Here is a 12,120-nt window from a genome sequence, read left to right on the forward strand (position 1 = left end):
GCGCTGTCATTCCCTCACAGGCAGCCAGCGCTGAAGAGCGATGAGAAGCCTGTGGCCAGTGTCCGTCCTGTGCAGTCCACCCCCATCCCCATGATGCCCCGGCATGTCCCCCTGGGAGGCGGCGTGAGCTGTGCCTCCAGCACAAACCCAGCCGTGAACTTCCCCATCAACTACCTGCAGCGCGCGGGCGTCCTTGTGCAGAAGGTGGTCACCACCACAGGTTGGGTGCTGTCCCTTTTCAAATCACTTTGGTCACGCAGGAATTTTAGTATTTATTAACACCTCAAACCTCCTAAAGTGATGTGGAGTAGGCGCTTGCCAATAACTCCGAGATGAGAAAAAATACAGAGAAATAACCATTTGAACCAACTTTCTAAACCAGAAACTCTATGAAATTTTAGTTAAATCAGGGAAATTGACCCGAAAGATGATCAGATTTCTCAGAAGTTTCTGGTTCTCGGAGTATTCTCCATTAGACAGCTGCGAGAGGACTGCGGGCCTTGCTGTCCTTGGCTCTGACCTTTGCCCACCGAGAGGCGTTAGAGAATCCGCTGAGAAACGGGGTGGACGTGGACTGTGGTTTCCTTCCCTGCTTTAGTCAGGCCCTGTGGAATCTAAATCTGAGGTCTGTGTCTTCAATAGATATTGTTATTCCTGGACTCAACAGCTCCACAGATGTACAGGCGAGAATTAACGCTGGGGAGAGCATCCACATCATCCGCGGGACGAAAGGTGAGACGGCCTGCCCGCCTGCCCGTCCCCTGTCCGGGCTGGGAAGCAGAATCCGTACATCCGGGCAGCATGAGGAAATGACATTTCCAGGGGCTCAGTATTGTGGGCGGGGCCCCCAGGATATCTGGCAGTGGCTTAAGAGAAGGGAGTTAGGGTCCCCGCATCCCTGTATTTTGACATTGTTTTTTTTTTTAAATATATATTTTATTGATTTTTTACAGAGAGGAAGGGAGATGGCTAGAGAGTTAGAAACATCGATGAGAGAGAAGCATCGATCGGCTGCCTCCTGCACACCCCCTACTGGGGATGTGCCTGCAACCAAGGTACATGCCCTTGACCGGAATTGAACCTGGGACTCTTCAGTCCCTAGGCCGATGCTCTATCCAGTGAGCCAAACCGACTAGGGCGACATTGTTTTTATGGAGAATTTGGGGTGGGTTTGGATAGACACTGTGTTTTGTGTCTCAGCCTATCGATTGCAGTGCTGTTGGCTAGGAATGCCTGACTCACCTGGTCCCACCCCACCTGTGGGACCCTGTGGACATTTCCCCAGAGCCAGTGCCGTGGCTGAACCAGCCCTTGTGCTGTTATGACTGGAACACACAGCAGCCATCAGGGAACGTTGTAGATGCAAGAGCATTATTCACAACTTCTGGAGGGTACATTATGCCCAAGGGTCTCACATGGAGGTCACGGGGGAGAAAGAGAAAGAACATGGACCTGGGTCTCTGCCTTTATTAGGGTCCAAGAGTGGGGTGCTAGGCTTTGTGGGTTCACTCTTTGTTGGTGAATTTAAAACAGAAGAGTGGGATTTAGAACAGGAGGGAAAAGTAGGTCAAAGTGTGGTCATTGGGAAAATCCACTGCCTCTGCCTCCTTACAAGGAAGGTGAGACTGCTGGGATGAAATCTGTCAGGACACTGTCAATGCCTGTCATTCCTGCCAGCCTTCACTCTGGGAGCTCCTGAGGCTCGGTGTCAGTAGGAGGTTTCGCCCCGGCCTCTTTTGGGTCACAGTACCTGTAGGCTCAAGGAAAAGATGCTGCTGTGAAATACAAGACACAGGAGGTTTTACCTGCCCCTTACTGGGCTCCTGTGGGCCTAGAGCAAGGGTGGGTAAAGGGCAAGCTCTGCTGTGCAATCAGCCAAATCCAGCCTTTCAATGTCCATAAATAAGTATTTTAGACCATAGCGGCACTAGCTGTTATGCTACAGAGTTGAATAGTTGCAAGAGAGAGCTGATGGCTCACAAAGCCAGAATTACTTACTAATTGGCCTTTTAAGGAAAAGTTTGCCAATCTCTGGCCTGGAGGCAGACCCGATTTTCCAGATTGATAAAAAAAAAACAAACAAAAAAAACCAGCCCTGACTGGTTTGGCTCAGTGGATAGAGCGTCGGCCTGCAGACTGAAAGGTCCCAGGTTCGATATCCCTCTCCCTTCCTCTCTGTAAAAAATCAATAAAATATATTTAAAAAACAAAAACAAAAAACACACGGGATGGTAGATTAGCGTTTGGGAATGGAACGCAGCTCTAGAATTGTTCCCACCAACAAAGGGTATTGAGGCAGGAAGGCGTGGGCCAGAGTGCCTGTGCTCCTCCTCGCCCCCGTTTCTTTCCTCCACTGCATGAGCCTTTCCTGATGGGTGCTTCTGTGCCTGTCCATCTCCCCCAGCGGGCCAGGCTCTAGAGCAGGGCCTGTGGCGGTGCTGATGCAGTCAGTGTTTGTGGAGAAAAGGGCTAATATTGGGCCGCAGCTCCGTCCTCACCAATCATTGCAGACGTCTGAGAGAGGGCGGGAGACCTAGTTTTACAGCTGCTTCCCAGCCCACGGCTGGCAGGAGGGCATTGTCTGCTGCTCACAGTCTTCCTCGTGCTTCTTAGGGACGTACATCCGCACCAGCGACGGGCGGATCTTTGCTGTCCGAGCGACGGGCAAACCCAAAGCCCCTGAAGATGGCCGGATGGCTGCCTCAGGTATCGCATGCGGCTCTGTCTCCCGTTCACCGCTGGACATGTGTTGTATTTAGTTTCACTTGTAATTAATTTTTTAGTAAATAATGTGTATGTGGTTCACAATTCAAAAGATACAAAAAGGGGTAAAGTGAAAAGTAAGTTTTTCTCCTGCCATTCCTCTAGCCAGTCATTTCTCGTCTGTCATTTTCAGAGATATTCTGAATGCAGTACAGGGATGTTTGTGTCTTTATGGATAAAAAGCATGTGTGCCTGTTTGGATAAAAAACGTGTGTATAACTTACCTTCGTATTTTTCAAATGAATGCTCACTTACTATAATACACTGGTTAGTCCTTCACTCAATAGATAGCCCAGGGCTGGTGTCTTATCTGCTGTAGCTGTGCCTCCTGGAGGGCGTGCACAGGATGCGCTGGGTGGGACAGGGTGGGACAGCACTGTGCGTCCCAAGTCCCCTGTCCTGGGGTGCTCGGATTGCTGTACTCCACATGCAGAACTGTCTCCCAGGCACGTGGTGTATCTGCAGCATAATCCCCAGATGTGGGCGGATCACCAGGTTAAAGAGTGTGTGGGCTCATTCACAGTGAGGTGCTCTGGCCAGGCTCCCTGTGGGAGAGCTGCTCCTCCATCCTTCCTCCGGGAGGCACAAGAGCTAGACTGCTTTTTTGTGCACACAGCCAGCCCAGTTGATAGAGCGGCACCGTGAGCTCCCACGGAGCCGCGCCAGCACCAATGACTGTTCCTTTCGCCATGCACTCGCTTTCGTCTCTCCCTTCCTGTTATCTGAACTATTTGCAAATCGAGGACATCATGTCACTTTTACCCCTAAACATTTTCACACACACAGCCTAAGGCCAAGGGCATTCCCCTCTGAGCCAGCAGCATTATCACACGAGTTAACAGCTCCGCATGTGCCGGAGGTCCAGGCCAGAGCCGGTTTTCCAGGCGTCCCCATCAGGCCTCCCATCATCTTCCACAGCCAAGGCTTTTGTTTGCTTTTAAGCCAGGATGGGTGACTTGTTAGAAGCACTTTCCTCTTTTCTTCAATCCTGGTCACTGCAAGCCTGACTGGGGTTAAGACCGATGACTTAGCATTTCATGTCCATGACCTCGTGGGCTTCACCTTGTGGAGTTTTACAGTCAGGGAAAGGAGAGACCTGTTTCCTCGGGGAAAGTTAACTGGGTGACTTTATACATCCAACTATTTGAATTTTGGGGGACACAGGATGGGATTTTTTTGTTCTTTCATGGAACTTTCCCCTGTTTTCCTTTTCTCCCTGGCCATTCTGGTTCTCAGTCACCTACGTTTTGTCCCCAGGTTCCCAGGGGCCTTCTCTCGAGTCTACGAGCAACGGCAGACCCAGTGCCTCATCACCCAAAGCCCCCGACCCTGAGGGGCTGGCCAGGCCTGTCTCTCCCGACAGCCCGGAGATCCTCAGCGAGCTGCAGCAGTACGCGGACGTGGCCGCTGCCCGCGAGTCCCGCCAGCCCCGCCAGAGCTCCCCCAGCTCCGCCGCCGGCCTGCCTGGCCCCCCTGCCCAACTGGTGGACGGCAGTGCTGTGCCTGGGACTGCTCTTGGGACGGAGCCTCGACTTGGGAGCCACTGCCTCAACAGTTCCCTCTTGGTGACCGGCCAGCCCTGTGGTGACCGGCACCCAGTCTTGGATTTAAGGGGCCACAAGCGGAAGTTGGTCACACCATCTGCTGCCCAGGAGTCAGCCCGCCGGCGGTCCAGGAAGGGCCATCTACCAGCCCCCGTGCAGCCGTATGAACACGGGTATCCAGTTGCAGGCGGGTTTGCCATGCCACCCGTCTCCTTAAACCATAACCTCACCACCCCCTTCACCTCCCAGGCTGGGGAGAACTCCCTGTTTATGGGCAGTCCCCCCTCCTACTACCAGCTGTCCAATTTGCTGGCAGATGCCCGCCTGGTGTTTCCAGTGACTACTGACCCTCTGGTGCCAGCAGGCCCCGTCAGTTCCTCTTCCACGGCTACCTCAGTCACTGCCAGCACCCCTTCCTTCATGCTGAACCCCTCTGTTCCAGGGATGCTGCCCAGCTACTCACTCCCATTCTCACAGCCACTCCTGTCCGAGCCAAGGATGTTTGCCCCTTTCCCCACCCCTGTCTTGCCCACCAACCTTTCCCGGGGCATGTCGGTCTACCCAGGCTACATGTCTTCCCACGCGGGCTACCCAGCTGGCGGCCTCCTCCAGTCCCAGGTGCCTCCATTTGACTCTCACGAGGTGGCTGAGGTGGGGTTCAGCTCCAATGACGATGAGGACAAGGACGATGATGTGATAGAGGTCACTGGGAAATAGCTGGGAGCCCCGCTCCACCTCACTCAGGGCCCCAGCAGGTTGCCCACCAAGCTGGAAGGCAGCTGTCTGGGCTTCTGAGAGTAGGGCACTTGGCAGGAGGGGCAGGAAGAGGACAAGGAAGGGGGGTGACCATAGTGGCAGGGCTCTGCTGCAGCCCAACAAAGGCAAAAAATTCCAGCAGAGCAGCAATTGCGGGAAATCAGGGACCCAAACAGGACTGGAGGGCCGGGCAGCCCACCTCTCTTCCTGCTGCCTTGCTTAGCTGTCAGCTTGCCTGCTTGCCCCTCTGAGTGTAGGCACTCACATCCCATCTCTGTCTTTGGGAACATCCCAAGAGACCTGCCTTACTGGGTGACTTAGCTTGGCCTGGAGAGGGGAGGGGAGTGGGGGGGGGGTAGAGAAGGAGTGTGGGCAGGGAGAGGAGACTGCGATTCCACGTGAAGTGGAGTCTTTTTAGGGGGTGGGAAGGAAGCAGACCAGGTATGTGTGCTGTGCGTGTGTGTGTTTATGTGTGTACGTACGTGTATGTAACAGCAGGGATGAAGGTGGGGGGGGAGGAAGGGAGGGACGAATGAGGGGGAAAAATGAATTTATCTTTTTAAAAATGGAAATCAGAGTGTGGTGGTTCATGGCAGTTAGAACGAACGTCAGGGTGAGCCCAGGAGAACCGTGGAAACCACAAGTTTCCTTCTCGTGGGTGAAGAGGAGCCCAGGTAACCTGAGTTCCTGGTTTTCAGAGCCACATTGGTTGTGGAATTTGGGGGAGATAATGGGAGAAATGGGCATTGCCCCTCTGCTTCTCCCTAGTGGCTGCCTCGGAGCAGCCCTTTCCAGGGAGAGAAACTGCGAGGCGGGAGGGGAACCCTGTGCTGTGGGGGAGGCTGGAAGGACCTGCTTCACAGGGATGGACCTGAGCCCCACTGCCTGTCCCAGTGGCCTTTCCTGCCCCTGCCTTCCCTAGTAGAGAGCTCAGTTAATTTATTTCTTATGGGCAATTATTTATTATTTAGACTTTTCATGTGTCTTTTTGTTGTTACTGGTAGTGGGAGGGGGAGGCTGGGGTAGGGAAGAGGGTAGGAGATGGGAAAGGCAGTTTTAAAATACCCCAGACCCCATGGCTGCCGGTGAGCACATCCCCGAGGGCATCCCCGAGGGTGGTGAACTGGCCACGGAAAGAAAGCCAGGCTTGACCAAGGTGTGCACCAAATAGCCATGTTTTGCAGGAAGACCAGGGACTCCTGTGTCTGGAGAATTGGGATGAGACTCGTTCCGCAGAGCTGGAAACGGGGTCATGGAGTTTGCTATTGGGAAGTAAATGACCCAGATTTGGAGTTGCATCCTTAGGCTTAGAGGCAGGCTCGCTGTGCTGTGCATAGATGGCTGCGTTGAGGGAACAGACTTGATTTCCTATTGGGAAATGTGTTGACTTCCCCAGCCTATCAGATGGTCAGTGTGGGCCTGCCGTCTGCTACCTCCATCCTCTGAAGGAACATGGAGGAGCCCTTCCTCTATAGGAGCCTGAAGCCTGGCTTTGTCCTAAAAGAACATACCAGCCATTCTGGGTCAACCCTTTCTTGTTGCCAGTGCCAGGGGTGGGGCCTCTAGTCTAGGCGTAAACACTGGCTGTCTTCGCTTGGCTTTCCCTGCCTGCTGAGGCCGCTCCAGGCAGGTCTTTATGATGAACACACCGTGTCTGTCTGCAGAGCTCCACTCCCTCCCAGGGGGGTCCTCACTGGGCAGCTGCTGCCCCTGCCTCCCCTGTCCTGGAGGCAGTTTAGTCAGGTCACCCCTAGTAGTAGCTGCTTCTGTAACTCTTCCACCAGCTGGTTTTCGTTGTTGGGGGGCCTTACACACTCGGGGGTGTTGTCCCCAGAGAAGAGATGAGGAGATGGCTGATGGGGGTGTGCATGTATGAATGTGAGTGCGTGTGCACGTGTGTGCGCGCGCGCGCGCTATCCAGTTACACCAAGAGTGGGACTTAAGGCGCTTTTTTTCTCTTTTCATAAGCACCCTGTCAGACTCTTAACTCTCCTACTCATAGAAGCCTTAGACCTACAATTTAGCTATGCAAGTTATTTTAGTAATTTAAAATAGCATTTCACCAGTGCTCTCTCATATGCACCAGGAGCGGGTGGTGAGTGGACTCAGTGTGGGCTTTCAGGTTGAGGCTGGTGCTGAGGGCGTGAGCTACCCCAGGTCTCCGGTTTGCAGAGCGCACTCACACCCTGGGCCACAGTTGATACCTCCAAGGCCCCAGAGCACTGGGATCCCAGAGCAGGTGTGTGTGTGTTCTAGGAGGGGTCATTCTGTGTGCACCTCTAAAACATCATAGCAGCAGGCTCCAAGAATCCACAAACTATTCCAGCAAGGAATTGAGACCAGTCACTGGAGGGATGGGCTTTGGAGGTGTCGGGAAGTGAATGGGTATTAGGAGAGGCAGTGTGTGCCTGCTGTTGCAGTGCTTCCAGGGGCTGGGTCTTGCTATAACTGGGGAGAGGCCATAGCTTCAAGAGCAGACCCGGCTGGAGAAGGCTTTGTTCGATATGTGCAGCTTATACTGTGTAGGCAGGTGGGGGTGGGGTCACGGGAAATTGGGGTGCTACCAGTTCCATGTTTGTTTTTTTAATGACCGTGAAAACCCTTCTGACTTCCCTGCTGCCTCTTCCTGTGTGCTGGTAGGCAGTGAGCATGTGTGTGGGGGAAGCAGGGACTGTCTCAGAGGCCATGGGCCATATTCTACAGCTGCTTTGATAGAGACACTTGCTGGTGGCCTCCACCTGCCATCCAGGCCTGCGTGAGGGAGGGATGGGAAGATGAGGGAGGTGGGAGACCGGCCCGGGCACTTCCCCTCCCTCATCTTCCACAGAAGCCCTGTCTGGCTGGTTCAGCCTAAGTTCTCACCAAGGGAATATGGTACAACTTGCTTCAGGATTCCATGTGTAGTGATGTGTGATTTCCTTTTCTTAGTATCTGTGGATAAAAATTGAACAGAGACAGAGTAGCCACTTACGAAAGTAAGTGAACCCTGTTGGGTCAGATTGGATTCTGCAAAGTCCTCACCTTCTCGAGTTGTGCTCAGCACCTATTTTGTCATCTCCCGACTTCGGGATAACGCTGGTCCTTGGCACTCTCTTCCGTAGGAATTAGTGTCTGAAGTTTATATACTTGTGATTCACAACTAAATATATTTCCCACTCCAGGGTCTGAAGCACAGCTAGGGGAGTTCTGCTGATGGGTGGAAACAGACAACCAAACCTTAGGCGTCTGGAGGGGACCGTCACTCCCAGGGTCGTCAGCAGAGCAAGTTGTCCGCTTCCGTCTGTGCAAGCCTGGCCTCACCCCGGAACTGAGTGCCCCTCCCATGTGGAAGGCCTGGGGGCTTCACATTCCTTGTTCCTAGTGTTCCTGGCCATGACCCTTCCTCCTGTTTCCCAGTTCCCTGTGATTCCTCAGAAGACCAGACTCCCTTCCGAACCCCGGCCTCCTGTACACCCAGCTAAGCGGTTCTTTTGCCACCAGAACTCCTGAGGAGCTCCCTTCCCCAGTGGACCCAGGAGACTTTCTGGCCCTCTGCTCACTGTTCCAGGAACCTGCCCCTCCAGGCCTGCCTGAGTGCTTCACTCTCCATCCGTCGCCCTCCCCATCTATTCCCCTCCTACTGGCGCTTCTCTTCTGCCCTGTGTATTCCACTGTTACCCTAAATGTCTGTCTGTGCCACTAGCTTGGCCCTGGGCCTTTTATGAATACCCAAGTCTTAAAATGAACTTCCTGAGCAGGCGATGTCCAACTTCTTTGCTCTCAGGGACTGTGTCTGCCTCTCCCCTCTCTCGGGCCTATGTGACTGAGGAAAAGGTGCATCTGAGTCCGGGAGAGGTAGCCAGGCAGGCTGCAGAGTCTTTGGGGCAGAGGCTGGGAGAGATTTGGGTACTTTGTTACCACTACTGGGGTGATATTCAGAAGAGGGGAGACCTCATACTGTTACCTGATCCAGGACCCTCCTCTGGAAGAGAGCTCAGCCCAGGTGTGTGTGTGTGTGTGTGTGCGCGTGCGCCCGTGCGCGCGCGCCTGTGAGTGTGTGTGTGCATATGCACACACCTGCTCATGTGCACATGAGTGTAAACTGACTTGTCTGGTTGTGTTACTCAGGGTGGGCTGGGGACTCAGCAGAAGAATCCCCTTAGCCCGCTCAAGACTGGTTTTTTCCTGTACCCTCTCCAGAGGGGTCGGGAAGGAGGTCCAGGTGGGTTGAGGGGGTCGCAGTGGATAACCACTAAGGCCACATTGCTGCCAGGAGTGGGGGCGGGGGGGTTGGGGCCCCAGGGACCTGGCACCTGGCTTTGGTTTTCCGTCTTCTTTCCTCAGGACGCCCCCTGAGGCCTGGGATTGCACCTGGCTTTGAGGAGCACCTGTGGCTGGTGCTCTGCCGGTGTAGTCATGGGCTTCCCTCCTCTCGCAGGGCAGGTGCTCCTGCCCCAGAGACTGGGCAACTGGCTGTTTCTATGACGTATTTATTTTTACTTGTGTTTCATGTCACTTTTTTAAAAAAGCAAACAGAACAATTGTAAGTCAGTATAACTGCCTATCAGTTTTCTTTATTTCTCTTTTTGTAAAATAAAATTTAAACTCAAGAAGGCAATCTTGTTTGATCAAGGAATTGTCTGCACAGCTGTTTGGCAAGTGGTGAAAGGGATGTAACAGCACAGAGGGATAGCATGGGGGGGGTGGGGGGTGGCAGACAGACCCTGCAGTGATCGTGGCAGTGAGCTCGCTAGCCGCTTCCTGCCTTTGCTCATCTGACAGGACTGCCTTTCCAGGCTCCAGAGGACAGTGAAGCTGCCTCAGGGGCCGTGAGGCTACCCGGGCCTCAGCCTGCAGAGGCTGAGTGGCTGGGGCCTGGCAGCACCACATGAGCCTTCTCCATTTGTCATGAGTGAGAGGATTGAACCACTGCCTCCCAGAGAACTAGCCAGGGCTTTGAAACCTGAGGAGCTGGGGGACAGAGGGGAGTGTCCACTCTTCCCTGTTCAAGGGGAGGAGCCCTGGGAAAACTCTGGAAATTTACTGAGGGAGCATTAAAGAGCCTCTGTGGGGATTCCTTGGACAGAGGAAAGCAAGAGACAGGGCAAATCGGGGCTCATGAGGGAGAATATGTGCTACGGGGACTTAGGACTGGAGTGGAGCATGGGTGGGGGCATAGCTAGGTGAGCTGCTCTGCTCAGACGCTGGGCCTGCCCCCCAGGAAAGTGCCCTGGCTTCAGCCTCCTGGTGGCCATCGGAGGCCTTGCAGGAATCCTAACCAAGGGCGGGGCTTGCTCTGAGAGGAAGTGTTGAAGGCTGATGGCTTGCAGTCCCAGTCACAGGCCGACTCCTTTCCGACAGTGGCGCTGAAGCAACTAAGGCACACCCTGAATTCTGACGTGGGGCGCTGGAGTTCCCCGACCAGGCTAAAGGAAGTGAGCAGTGCCCTAGCTGGTGTGGCTCAGTGGACAGTGTGTTGGCCTGCGGACTGTTGGGTCCCGGGTTCGATACCAGGTTGCGGGCTCAATCCCCAGTGAGGGGTGTGCAGGAGGCAGCCGGTCAATGATTCTCTTTCATTGATGTTTCTATCTCCCTCTCCCTTCCTCTCTGAAATCAATAAAAATACATTTTTTTTAAAGAAGTGAGCAGAAAGGACCAGATGAGGAAAGGGCAGCTCCAGACAAGGGTTTCGAGGGAGAAGTCCCCAAGCTTCTGAGAAGCAAAACCCAGCGCTATCATGGCCAGTGCACAGGCCCTTTGGGCACCCAAAGGTTTGATCACGTGTCTGATGTTCACAAGCAAAACAACTGCCACGACCCTGGCGGCTCAGCCCCGAGTGCCTGTAAGGGGCCGGCTGCCCAGAGGCTGGCCCTGTGGGTGAGGAGGGAACGGTGTGAAGCCGGGGGAAAGGAAGCCGAGATTATGAGAGTCTCCGTGTGTTCAGTCTGCAGTAGTGGGCAGTGGGCTCTGCAATAAGACGAGTGCCTTCCCAAGCATCAAACTTCCGTGTCAGGTGCACCAAGGTGACGCGTGGCCCAGCAAGACTTGCTTCCACTGCAAGACTGGGCCTCTCAGGAGGGCAGGGTTTTTACGGTTTTACCTTTGGGGCCCTAAAAGGCCTGTAGGTCCTCAGAAATAGGAGCTGAAGATGGAACCTGTCTTCAAAGAGCTCACACTTGGCCGGGGAGTTAGCTGGTACACGCTCAGCTGAGGGCAGACCAGCCTCCCGCCGCTGCATCCAGGGCCAGGAGGACGGAGCCTGGGAGGGGGCGTGGCCCTGGCGAGCTCCCCGGGGATGGAGCCTTGGTTTTTTGTTACTCGGTATCCTCACCCCTAGGACTGTCCTGGCATGTTGGCTGGGGGACAGGTCCCCCCTGTGCTTTGGGTGGCGGGTGGAGTGCAGTGGAGTTGGAGGCAGGAAGCTGATATGTGTGCTGTCGGAGGTTGGCTACACTAGCTTCTTCCTTGAGCTCAGATCGGGCCTCAGTTTACTCCGCTCTTAGACGGGAGCAAGTGGCCCTGCCTTGCTCTGGTCCCAGGTCTGTCGGGAAACATCAGTGAGAGAAAGTGGCAAAAATGCCGGAAACCTCGGCTTCCCGGACCCTAGCCTGGCTCCCCATCGCGGCCCACCCGGCAACCTTACCTTCACGCCTGGGGCCGCGCCGTCTCGGTGCCCTCGCCAGCCCAAAGGCCGAGGGCTTCTCGCGCTGGCCCCTCGCCAGCCCCGCCCGGTGCGGGAGGCAGGAAGGTGCCGGGCGCCCCGCCCCCTGACAGCTCTCGAGGACAGACGCACGCTCGTTGCCGTGGAGACGCGGAGGGGCAGGCCGCCGCCCTCCCGGCCCCGCGCGCACGCGCCCACGACCACGGCCACGTCCCTCGCCAGCCCAAAGGCCGAGGGCTTCTCGCGCTGGCCCCTCGCCAGCCCCGCCCGGTGCGGGAGGCAGGAAGGTGCCGGGCGCCCCGCCCCCTGACAGCTCTCGAGGACAGACGCACGCTCGTTGCCGTGGAGACGCGGAGGGGCAGGCCGCCGCCCTCCCGGCCCCGCGCGCACGCGCCCACGACCACGGCCACGTCTCCC

At 55.2% G+C, this 12,120-nt stretch overlaps 1 protein-coding gene across 1 annotated transcript in view; it reads left to right on the top strand.

The window, feature by feature from the left end:
- Positions 1–9,660, top strand: part of RAD54L2 (RAD54-like 2 (S. cerevisiae)) — a 34,079-nt gene extending 24,419 nt beyond the window's left edge. Inside the window, exons 17-20 of the mRNA XM_006770616.2 lie at positions 2–220; positions 643–732; positions 2,614–2,706; positions 4,021–9,660. Coding sequence (XP_006770679.1) covers positions 2–220; positions 643–732; positions 2,614–2,706; positions 4,021–5,024 — 1,406 coding nt within the window. The 3' untranslated portion in view covers positions 5,025–9,660. The remainder of the gene's footprint in view (position 1; positions 221–642; positions 733–2,613; positions 2,707–4,020) is intronic.
- The last annotated feature ends 2,460 nt before the right edge of the window (positions 9,661–12,120 follow it).

The sequence above is a fragment of the Myotis davidii genome, unplaced genomic scaffold (assembly GCF_000327345.1).
Source record: "Myotis davidii unplaced genomic scaffold, ASM32734v1 scaffold663, whole genome shotgun sequence".
Classification (NCBI taxonomy): Eukaryota; Metazoa; Chordata; class Mammalia; order Chiroptera; family Vespertilionidae; genus Myotis; species Myotis davidii.